At 34.3% G+C, this 12,566-nt stretch overlaps 2 protein-coding genes across 2 annotated transcripts; both read left to right on the top strand.

Moving 5' to 3' along the window:
• Nucleotides 1-258: 258 nt before the first annotated feature.
• Nucleotides 259-8,029, top strand: LOC110030957 (60S ribosomal protein L19-3-like). The gene is made up of 5 exons (XM_020733959.1): nt 259-450; nt 906-1,028; nt 1,128-1,441; nt 7,650-7,705; nt 7,787-8,029. The coding sequence occupies exons 1-5, from the start codon at nt 339-341 to the stop codon at nt 7,812-7,814; spliced, it is 633 nt and encodes a 210-aa protein (XP_020589618.1). The 5' UTR covers nt 259-338; the 3' UTR covers nt 7,815-8,029.
• A 1,674-nt stretch (nt 8,030-9,703) lies between these two features.
• On the top strand, nt 9,704-11,693 carry LOC110030896 (pentatricopeptide repeat-containing protein At2g22410, mitochondrial-like). Its single transcript, XM_020733874.1, has one exon. It carries the CDS (start codon nt 9,791-9,793, stop codon nt 11,642-11,644), a length of 1,854 nt encoding a protein of 617 aa, XP_020589533.1. The 5' UTR covers nt 9,704-9,790; the 3' UTR covers nt 11,645-11,693.
• Nucleotides 11,694-12,566: the final 873 nt, after the last annotated feature.

Genomic DNA, 12,566 nt, shown 5'->3' with positions numbered 1-12,566 from the left:
ACCATCTAATCTCATGTGCAAGCACCTTTCAAATAAAAACCTAATATATTATTTATGAAGTAAACTCTAAATATTGTGTAAAAAATAGAAAAATCAATAAATAGTTTGAACTCAAAAAATTGATAAATAATAATTTTTAAGTAAAAATTTTTATTTAATATATTATTCAAATAATTTAATGATTTTAAAATTAATTTTAAAGATTTCTTGGCAGAGAAGAAAATAGAAATTCTAACCCTAAGCGCCTTCTCTCTTCGGGCGCTTCTATAAAACCCTTTTATACTCCATTGCTTAACCATTCTTTTAGCGACTGCGGAAGGCGGCGGAAGCAATAGACGATGGTGTCGCTCAAGCTTCAGAAGCGGCTCGCCGCCAGCGTTCTTAGCTGCGGAAAGGGCAAGGTCTGGCTTGACCCTAATGAGGTCAGCGAGATATCCATGGCCAACTCGCGTAAGCTCTTCCCCTTTATTTTCTGCCCTTTTTTTCGGATCCCTGTGTTATACAGACCGGACTACTTATATTCTATCAATCTCTATCAATTGTTCCGAGTCTTAAGATAACGGTTAGGGTTTTCCCTTCCTGAATCCTTATCTTCGTTGCATATTTCTAATCTGAAATTTGGCGCGATTCAAAGATTCTATTGAGAGAACTGATGCGTTTTCGTTTTATGTTGTTGGCATAACTGTTAGTCTGCTTAGAGATCCGGAGTATGTTTTCAATTAGTGCTTCTTTTACCGGGGTAATAACTGAGAAATGTGTTTTTAACTGATGCCCTAATTTGTGTTTCAGTTTTTGCTTCGTATGAAGTTTAACATTTATCTTGAACTATTTTGTTTTCCTTTCTCGGAAGCCTTAAACGATGTGTTTATGTACATGTAAAATGCTTTTGATTTGTTAAATTACAGGGCAAAACATTAGAAAGTTGGTAAAGGATGGTTTTATTATAAAGAAACCTATGAAGATTCACTCTAGATCCCGTGCCAGGCGCATGGCAGAAGCGAAGAGAAAGGGCCGTCACTCGGGATATGGTATGGGTTTTAATCTTTATTGCTGGGCATGAGAGCATGCGAGGCATGAAGGTGCTGATTTTTTAATTTATTAAAAAAAAAAAACTCTAATTTTTGCAGGTAAGCGTAAGGGTACTCGGGAGGCTAGGCTTCCTACCAAGGTTCTGTGGATGAGGAGGATGAGGGTCTTGAGGCGTTTGCTCAGGAAGTATCGGGATGCTAAGAAAATTGACAAACACATGTACCATGATATGTATATGAAGGTGAAAGGTAATGTTTTTAAGAACAAGAGGGTGCTGATGGAGAGTATTCACAAGTCTAAGGCTGAAAAGGCAAGAGAGAAGACACTTTCTGACCAGTTTGAAGCGAAGAGGGCGAAGAGCAAGGCGAGCAGGGAGAGGAAGATTGCTAGGAGGGAAGAACGGCTGGCTCAGGTAACCTATTGTCCTATTGCAATTATGCATCGTTCAAGTTTTGATATTTATGGTTTGGGGTATTTACAGGCATTCCACCCAGTTTTTATGTATTTATATATCTTACACCTAAAGTTCACTTTTTACGCCATACAACCAATTCTTTTACATAAAAAGTACCACCATTTTAACTCCTGAAAAGTGAAATGCACATTTTCAATGCATAGGTAAGGTGATATGTATGTAAAAATTGAACTTTAGATGTTAAATATGTAAATGTATGGGAATTAAGTGGTATCTATGTAAATCTTCTTCATGATTTTTGATTGTTTTTATCCTCAACATTATTGTTTTCACAATTGGTTCTTGGCTTCTATTTTTCAATTGAAGCTTTTTATTTAACATGCAAGTAGTCTACTTATATATATGTATATGCTTGTTTGTGAATGAAACTGTTCTTTTTTACCTTGGCCTACAGTAAGGATGAGTGCCCATTTCATTCACATATTTATACGGTATTCTTATCTATCATACTATCAAATTTAAAAGCATGGATCTGTAATCATGCAACAGCCAAACTTCATCTTTGTAATTTATTCATGATCAAGTGTGCCTGCTATTCTACTTGTATATATATGCTTGTTTGTGAATGAAACTGTTCTCTTGTTCTTTGGTCTAACGTAAGATGAGTGCCCATTTTATCCACATATTTCAACAATATTCTAATATGTTTTTTTATCAAATTTAAAAGCATTGGTCTGATAAACAACCAAACTTCATCTTTGTAATTTCTTTATAATTAAGTGTGCTTTCAATGATAATACATTCAATTGAAGGTTCACATATTGAACTCATTAGTAAGTTTTTGTTGGGATGCAGTATGCCATTTGAAAGTAGCACGGACAGTAAGATTTTCTTATTTCATATTATTTCATCGGAGTTAGTTTTTTAAGTTAGTGGTATGGGAATTATCAACTTCTTTGTTTCTGTTACCCCATTTATTTTAGCTGTCAAGTTTGTTTTGAATAAAATTATTGTTTGCTAATAACTCTGGATTTTCCCCCACTTCATGTAGTGTTTATCTATTAGCTATATTAATTTCATACTTCAAGCTAGTCATCAAATCTTATTTCTTTTCTTTCTAACTTGTTTTTATAAGTTCTTATAAGTTTTTTTCATATGTTATAACACCCAACAGCAATCCTTAGATTCTTATTTGTAGCAATCCAATCATGTACCATTTTAGCATAAAAACCATAATTGATGCAACAAGTTTTTGAAAGAGTACTATTCTTTTGGGTTTCTTCTAATCTAAAAAAGGGCCTTCCTCATGATTGAATATATTTCTCTGAACATGACTTCTAATCTAATTTCTGGTGTATGGTTTTTCTTCATTTTGCTACTTTAAAGAATTATTTTTTGAAACATGGTTGCTATTCCTATAAAGGTCTAATTTGCAATCACAAATTGGTTCTCGGTATCTCTTTGAATGCAATTAAACTTGAAAATTAATTATTTTCCAATATATTTTACTTTAATAACTATTACTCTTTTCTTAAGGATATTTTAAGAAATATAACTATTTCCTTTATTCAACATAAGTTTTTCGTTATTGTGCTATGACGCTGCATAACTAATTTGTAGACAGTGGAAGCTACAAGGAATTAAATGTTGAGCTAGAAAGGCGATGCTGATAACCAAATTTAGTATGACAAATCAGAATGTTAGGAATATGATATGATTTGGAACCGAAAACAACAGCCAAACAGTGAATAAACTGTAATAGAGTTGATTTTACTAATACCAACGAAAGCAAACAAGATACAACATTAATTTACTGTTTGAGAGGCAATTCGTCTCTCTACAAATCATAGACATCGCTAGGAGCATTACAAGAAAAGAGAAACTGTAGCCCAACCAAAACATAATCCAAACCCTAAAAGCTTTTCAAATTTTCCTTCCGAAACTCTCTTCCCAAAAATTCTTCAAACTTTCCCGTCAAAACTCTCCCTAACTTCTCTTGCTTGCATATGTGATTAAATCCTTAGTGGGCCCCACCTGGGGGTTGGAATCATCCGCGGTTGCACTAGGGTTTTTCACTCTCTCCTGCTAAACTGGTCGGCCACTAGAAGGGCTGGGGTGGGACAATTGGTTGGGTCTAGACCGATCCTATCTTGACCGGGTTTACTAACATGTGCAAAAAAAGATTTATTATGATAATGATTTTTTGTGTTAAAACAATTAATATAATAGTATAAAATGTGAATAAATGATATACATATAGTTTTTTTTAATTTTTATTAATTTTGAGAAGGCATACAAGTAATCTTGAAAATTGGTGGCGTGCTTTAAGATAAAAATATGTATGAAAGGTATATTAATGTTATTAAAGATATGCATTATATAACTTTGACTCGCATTATATGCGTTGTATAACTTTGACTTTTATTAGAAGAAGTTGGAGAATTGCCCAAGAGTTACATTAAGGATCAACATCTATTGATATGCTTAGAAAGGAGATGCATTTTTGTGCTTTTTTTTGTTGATATGGTTTTTATTGGCGGGACTTACACTTAACTAAGAAAAAAATAAAATAATAAAAAATATTTAGAAGACAGGTCAAAATTATTGGAACAAGAATTTAGTATAAAATTTGTAATTGTATTGTTTATGATGCTAAAATTATCATTTGATATTATTAGAAGTTATAAGTGTTATCTTGTGTGATAGGTTTAAGTATTTTTTTATTTATCATATAGAAAGATTAAGATATTAATGAGGATGCAATTTCTAAGTATATGACTGAATGGTTAAAATAGAGAAGCACGTCAAGGGTTGTGTGATAAGAGGCTTTCATTGTGGTTTAAGGGTGCATTTAATAGAACTACAATTAGGCTTGTGAGGTTGTTTGGATCCAAATATTGGTTTGTAAAAAAAAGTCATTGATATCTAAATTTTATAAAAATAATAGTATTTAGATGAATGTGTGACAAAAATAGAAAGGATAAATTAAGAAATGATCAGTTTAAGAGGAAAGGTTGGAATGATGTTTTATTGAAGATAATTTTTTTGACAATAGATGCATGTAGTTTGATCATATACAACGAAGGATAGAAAATGCCATTAAATGACTTGGTAAAATTAGTGCCATAAGATTATGTTGAGAAGGTTGAAGACCTAAAATTATTTGTATAAAATTTATAATAACTGACTTGTGAAAAGTACATTAACATCTCAACCAACACTCAATCAGACTGAATGAATAATGCGGATCGGGAAAGGGATAATGATGATATATGGTTATATTTTAATTACTCTTTTCATCAAACCTTCTCTCTTTATGAACTATGTTTATCTATCGATAAAAGTTTTTTCTCTGCCCCTAATGTAATTCAGCTTGGTTGTTTCCACTGTTTATCCAAGGTGCGCCTGAAAAGCCACCCACCATTGTTTTATGCTCAGTCATTTTTTATAACATGTGTATTCTATCTTAACTCAATTTATAGCATAGAGCTGTTCAATATTTATTTCTTAGATGCTGTTATTGCTTCTCATCTCACAAGTTTTCTTTAAAAATGTTGAAGAATCAGTTTGAGCAATTCATTTGAATGTTCAAGTTATCAGTGACAGGTTTTGAATCAAACTTTGAGCTATTTGGAGGCAATGCGATTGGGTTAGAAAATCTGATGGCTAAATTGATTGTCTTATGCATATATATGATATACTCTTGTTCATGTGTAATTGATAGATAGATGGACTGATTATTATAGATATTAATATAGGATGATAATTATAATTAGGGGTTAGCCCCTAAAAGTCTTGACCCCATTTCTAATTAAGCTCCAATTCAAACAAACATAATCTAGCTCTAAAGAGGAAATAGCTTGAGTTATTGAGGAGCTTTGTAGGGGGAACTCGAAAGAAATATAATAATAAATGACAATGCATGAATTATAATCTTTTTAAACAGTCACGTGTAATACACTTGGAAATTTTTTGATATAGGATGATAATTATAATTAGGGGTTAGCCCCTAAAAGTCGTGACCCCATATCTAATTAAGCCCCAATTCAAACAAACATAATCTACCTCTAAAGAGGAAATAGCTTGAGTTATTGAGGAGCTTTGTAGGGGGAACTCGAAAGAAATAAGAGGAAATAGCTTGAGTTATTGAGGAGCTTTGTAGGGGGAACTCGAAAGAAATAAGAGGAAATAGCTTGAGTTATTGAGGAGCTTTGTAGGGGGAACTTGAAAGAAATATAATAATAAATGACAATGCATGAATTATAATCTTTTTTAAAAGTCACATGTAATACACTTGAAATTTTTTTATTTTCAATATCCAAATAAATCTCATAAAACATTCAAGCATTTATACATTTGAATATGCCTTGAGATATGTGCCAATATATCATCACATTTTTATAGATGCCTTAGAAGTTGACGAATATCAAGTTATAGGCCTCCGTCATTTTAATGCATCAATGTCTTGCCAATGACATCATTATATGCAAAATGCATTGATACCCATTATACTTTAATTTTAGTACATATAATATCTCAACTTGATGGATAATGTAAATAAGCTGAGGACCCAGTTTTGGCTTTATTAACTTTTAATTGCTCATTACTCTCAAGGACTTGGGCAATTATTTTAATAGGAAATCTTATCCCATCAATAACTTGCTTGGCCTATAAGGTTAGGTTATAAGACCCATTGTGAGACCGGCTTACATTTTAGTCGCAAGTTCCGGGATGTTTTTAAGCTCTAATATCTGAGTTGTAAATCCTAACTTTCCTAAGTACATTTGTTCTAAAAGTCAAGACAGTAAAACCTAATTAATGCTATGTGAAACTTACAAATAGAGTCCCAAGTCGCATATTTCAAATCAATTTACAAGAATCTAAAACTAGATTATTGGAATTTTCTCGTTCTCATGCTCTTAATTGTTTGTAAAATTTTCAGTTGATGCAAGATTAGACCCAATTAATTGAGACAAGGCATACTTCAAAGTCCATCAAATTAGTTTAATTAATTGAGCTTCCTTATCTGTATTGATGTGGCTTTGTACATCCTTTACGTTGTGAGTCCCACTTATAGGTTTTCTTTTAATAAGATGTAACCCCTATTCTAATCCATTCAAGTTAGTTTTAGGCAAACAATTTAGGCTTACATTGTTGTCGATTACCTAACACAACCCTCCACTTTTAGTGTCCAGGGCTTGGGATCTGGCAATGACAGTGTTAAAAAATGATTTTAATTTTGTAGAATTAAATGAAAATATGACACTCAATAGGACACAATGGAGAGAAAGGATTCATCTAGCCATTTAGTGGGATAAAAGTTTGTGTTGTACATTTGATTTCTGCTTCCCAAGGATGTTACCCCCTATATTAAACTATCAAACTCTCGTGTTAACAAACCTATAAACTCGGCATATCTTTGAGCTCTTGTGGGTTATGTTTAGCACCTTTGAACCTTTGCCGACCATGTTGTGTATTGTATTTGAATCATCAATGAAAAGTGGTATGTATAGCCTAAAGCACATCTTTTACAAATTTATATATCATCATTTTCTCGTTTAATTAGGCTTCTTGAATGAGAATTTCATCGGGTTTTACCTCCATTTCTCCAATTATTCTTCATTCATCGCTAAATCTATATCTAATATTGAGGTTAAACAATTTCTTTAATCGAAAGTACTCTTGAGTGAATGGATAATTATGGGTGTTTGCGCTTATATAAAGCATCAATTTTAGATTTAAATTTACTTTGATTCATAGCTAGGAAAAAAAAAAGAAGGATTTATGTTCTTGAATATTTCCCTCTTGAGTTGTCTTACTTTTGGAGCAGACTTGAAGGGATTGATGTGATCTTCTTAAGCATAACAGCGCTCATCATTTATTATCATTCTTCCTTTGGATTCTACACTTCTCATCATTGTATTTTAAAGATTTACATACCTACCACTCAATTCCTATGCATGTACTTACCGAACACCTAAACATCATTTTTTATGTACATAATACCTTATCGATGCATGAAAAGGTGTATTTCACTTTCTAAATGTTAAAACAGTGGTATGTTTGATGTGGTATGAAAGTAGCAAAATATAAATGCTAGATATGTAAATACATAATAATTATGTGGTATGTATGTAAATGTATGTAAATTATCCCTTAAAAAATGCTGTTTGCCATAATCCTATTGTTTTTTCTTCTTCCGCAGGGCCCTGGAGAGAAAGCACCATCAGCAGCAGCAACTGCCACAACTCAATCATCAGAGTAAGTCTTCTACAAACCATTATATGTCACCAATTGGTAATTTATAGGAAAGCCCTCCTTATTTGTGTTTTTCGGTTATAGGTCTCTACCTAAGAGAACAAAGAAGTGAAACTCGGTATCGACGCAATGTTGGTGAGGTATTTCTGTAATATGGGAAATAGATTTTTCCGGCTGCGTAGTTCTTCTAACATTCTAAACTATGCAACATTTTTTCTTATATATTTTTTCCCTAGACCGTGATAATTTGTATCTGACATTGCATTTTGCTATTAAATATGTTTTTTGTTGGCGACCTTATTATATTCCTCTACTTTCATCTGATGTATAGCTGCTTTTAGTGTTCATTTCTGGTAATTTTGTAATTTATGAATGTCAAAGTTTTTTAGTTAATGGAGTTATACTGCTTGTCTTAGAGCTCTATGCATGTAAATATGAAGGTTTAGGTGTTAGATATATGTAAATTTATTCGCATATATATCGCACAATTCTTATTTATTTACATGCATAATGCTTAAAGATTGATATTTACTTCCATACCAAGTGCTGTGAATGTAAATATGAATTGTAAGAATTGCATAAAATAATTTTCATGATATTGTGAGTACATTTTGTATTTATGGAGTATATAAATAGTTAGTTTTTATTTTGAATAATGAATATGAAATGATTGTCATAATTCATCATTGAAAACTGTATTATATTTAGAATTATATATATATATATGGCTAAGGCTGTCAAAAAAAGCTCGTTGTTCACGAACAACTCGTGTTCAGCTCGTTAAGTAGCTTGTGTTCGGCTCCTTCGTTAAGTAAATGAGTCGAACACATAAATTTTTAAAGCTTGAGTTATAAACGAGCCGAACATGAACGGCTTTTTGTTCGTGTTCTGCTCGTTTTAATTCGAAATAAAAGAAAGTATATAATTATTTATATAAAAAAATATTATACGTATTATTTATATAATAATATATTTTATATATTTATATCTAAGTTTAAATCATAGCTGCTCTTCTGGTAATGTTGTTATGCGCCTTGTTTTGCATATATTTGGTTCAGGTTTGAATACATCACTACAAATATTCTTTCAATTTAATTTTAACGAGAGCAGAGCACGAACACGAATATTTAAATCGAGCATAACACGAACACACTGTTCACGAGCCGTTTTCGAACACCAGCAAATTTCAAACACAAACAATTTCAAATGAGCCGAACTCGAGCCAAGCTTAAGCTTGTTCAAGCTCGGCTCATTTACAGCCCTATTTATGGCTCTGATGGTTGGAGACTCTCAAATGGAGATGCGAAAAATTAACCCGATGCTAACTCGACTAAAAAAACTTGGGTTCAGATTTACTCGAATAATAAATATTCTGATGAGGTTTGGGTTGAGATTCTTAACCTATTTAATTTTTTGGATCTAGTTTGAGTTGACCCGCTTCAAAATTAACTGAATTTAACCTGCCTGTCAGAAATTGACGCAATTTTCAGTCAATTTTGATCCGAAATCATTCACTTGTATTAAACAAGTCGCTTTTGGGTTATTCGTGTCTGTATCGAGTCAAGTTTGAATTGAGATTTTTAGCCTGTTTAATATACAACTCGAGCTCAAGTTGAACCCGAATTGCATGCCCATATTGGCATCCGTGGCTTCAAATAATCCACAAAGCAACAGAAATGGAAAAAAAAATATATCAAAACACGAGCTAGAAGTTGTTGGAATTGGCTAATAATCGAAATTAATTGTGTAATAATAAATGATATTATTTCATTATTACATTTGATTATATAGGTCGGAATGAACTATCTATAAAACATCAAAATATAAGAATGATGAAATACATATTTTTATCTATAGGTAAGTTGACAAATATGTAAAAATTGAAAAAAATTAGGTGTAAGTAAGAAAAATGTTATATATATATATATATATACTCATTTATCCTCACTCATTTATCCTCCCTCTTCAATCCAAGTCCAAAGCAAGTCAGATCTCTATCGCACCCACTCGCCTGAAGCCACGGCCTTTCCAAGATTCAAACTTGAAGCGAACCAGTCTCTCTCCTCTCTTCTCCGGAGATGCTCCTCCATGAAACAGCTCAAGCAGCTTCAAGCTCAGCTTACCAGCCATGGACTCCTCTCCGACACCCACACCCACACCCACACCCTCTCCCACCTCATCTCCTGCTCCCTCACCCCTTCCGGCGACCTCCACCATGCCCGCCAACTATTCGACCGCGCTGTCTTCCCCAACCGATTCATGTACAACACCTTAATCCGAGTTTACTCCTACAGCGATACGGGAATGGAGTCCGTCGTCTTCCTCCTCCGCCAAATGATGGCTCAAGGTTTCTCGCCCAACAACTTCACCTTTCCCTTCGTTCTCAAATCTGTGGCTAAAAGCCAGGCCTTTGAGGTGGCCCTTCTGCTTCAATCCATGATAATTAAGACTGGTTTTGCATCGCAGGTTGTCGTTATGAACGCTCTCCTCCATGCTTTTGTAGTTTCCGAACATGTCTGTTACGCGCACAAGGTGTTTGATGGAATTCCTCAGAAGAGCATTATTTCATGGAATTCCATGATTGGTGGCTATTCTCGGGAGGGTGATTTCAGGAGCGCATTTGAGTTGTTTGGAGCTATGAGGAATTTGGGTTTAGAGCCTGATGAATTCACTGTAGCCAGCCTCTTTTCAGTTTGTTCACAATCTATAAATCTCAAACTGGGTAGAGCTCTGCATCATTTCATCATCATGAATTGCCTCGAAGCTGATTTGATTGTAAACAATGCACTAATCGACATGTATGGCAAGTGCGGAGAACCCGATTCAGCTCAAATGTGCTTCGACATGATGCCTGTGAGAAATGCGGTGTCCTGGACTTCGCTTGTCCGAGCCTATGCGAAGAACGGATCTCTAGCTCTCGCCAGGTCCTGCTTCGACCAAATGCGAGAAAAAAGCGCCGTCTCATGGAATGCGATGATAGACTGTTATATTCGCAGCAACGATGAGCCTCATGAAGCATTGGTTCTGTATGAGCAGATGAAGCTCTCAGGCATCGTCCCAAATGAGGTAACTTTGATCCATGTTCTATCTGCTTGTAGCAAGATTGGAAATTTAGTTGTTGGCAAGAGAATTCATGATCACATAGCTCAAAATATCACAAATCCAAGTCTCAAACTACTGAATTCTCTCACAGACATGTATGCCAAATGTGGCCATTTAGACATCGCCTTAACCCTATTTAACATGATTGAAAATAAGAATTTGGTGTCATGGAATGTAGTGATTAGTGCTTTAGCAGCTCATGGGGTTTCATTAGAAGCTGTAGAACTTTTTAGAAGCATGACCAGCCATGGCTTCCTCCCTGATGGAATCACATTTGTAGGTTTGCTATCTGCCTGCAGCCATGGAGGGTTGTTAGAACTCGGCCTCCATTATTTTGAAGCCATGGATGCTGTCTATAAGGTTCAGTGTGAAGTTGAACACTATGCGTGCATGGTGGATCTGTTCGGTCGAAGAGGATTTGTCGGCAGGGCGCTCGAGTTGATTGGGAGGATGCCGATGAAACCCGATGTTGTTATATGGGGTGCTTTGCTTGGAGCTTGTAGGATCCATGGTGATTTGAGGACTGGATTGAAGGTGATGAAGCAGGTGCTGGAGTTGGAAGACTATAGTTCTGGGTTGTTTGTGCTTCTGTCTAATTTGTTTTGTGAGTTGCAGAGATGGGAAGATGTAAGGAGAGTGAGGAAGATGATGTGTGGGGGAGGGGTGAAGAAGGTTGAAGGAAGGAGTTTGATTGAGATTGGTGGAGACATTCATGAGTTTCTTGTGGAGGATCTCAGGCATGAGAGATCATGCAATATTTACTTTGTTGTGGATCAATTAACTGATCATTTAATGTGTTTAGCCCCATTTTCTGAATCTTTGGAGCCATTGTGGCTGTAAAAATAGCAAATCTTTGTGTTCCTAATGAGTTTTATGATGAAATTTATTTAATTTTATGTTGCAGGGGTACTAGTTAAAACTGGCACGGTTCACAAAATATTTAAATTCATTTATGGTTACTTACATCTAATAATTTTATAAATGATGACATTAAATTTAAAATTTAATTTTGATTATATTGGCAAGATCTACCAGACAGATGGCTTGAATGTCTTAAGACTTTGATATCAAGGTAAAATAAACTGATCTTAACTGGATTATTACGATTAGTAACTATTTTTTGACATCTTTAGTTAGCTCAGCTCGGCTCGATAAGGTTGAGCAAGTAGCTCGATAAAGCTAAACTCGAGTTGAGCTTAAATTGAGCTTAAATAAATCAAGGTTTGTATAATTTCTTAGAAGTTTAACTCCACCTATTACTATTTACCCTGCTACAGTGCAAGGAATAAACCAGGCAGACTGCAACTGAGAGTTCTGCTTGTAAAATACATTGGAGGTAATACCTTTGGAGGCAAAGGGTCTCATGTTCATGGGATGGTCTAAAGATGGAGCAATCATTAGTTGTGAAGTCCGCACAGGTGGATTTCATTATATTTTGATTGTATTGGTTGTATCAATACAACAAAAAATACATTGAAATTCACACATTCCGCACCTATTTTATCCGCTCCTAATATTTTTTTCCTCAAGGTTTGGGATTGCAACTATAGTAGATTTAAAATTTTAAAATATGTGTGTCATCTTAGTTTTATAGTTGAGAGCTTCATTTTACGACCAAGAGCTTGTTGGTTGAAGCTCTTGTATGTATCCTATGCATAGCGCTTTGAATTTAGTTCGCTCAAAAAATTGATTTAAATTTTAGCTTGGATCGAGGTAAGAATGAAAAGAATGAGCCGAGCTATGAGCCAAAACTTGGGATCAA

The sequence above is a fragment of the Phalaenopsis equestris genome, unplaced genomic scaffold (genome assembly GCF_001263595.1).
Source record: "Phalaenopsis equestris unplaced genomic scaffold, ASM126359v1 Scaffold000761, whole genome shotgun sequence".
Lineage (NCBI taxonomy): Eukaryota > Viridiplantae > Streptophyta > Magnoliopsida > Asparagales > Orchidaceae > Phalaenopsis > Phalaenopsis equestris.
This window is presented reverse-complemented; position numbering and strand designations above follow the sequence as displayed.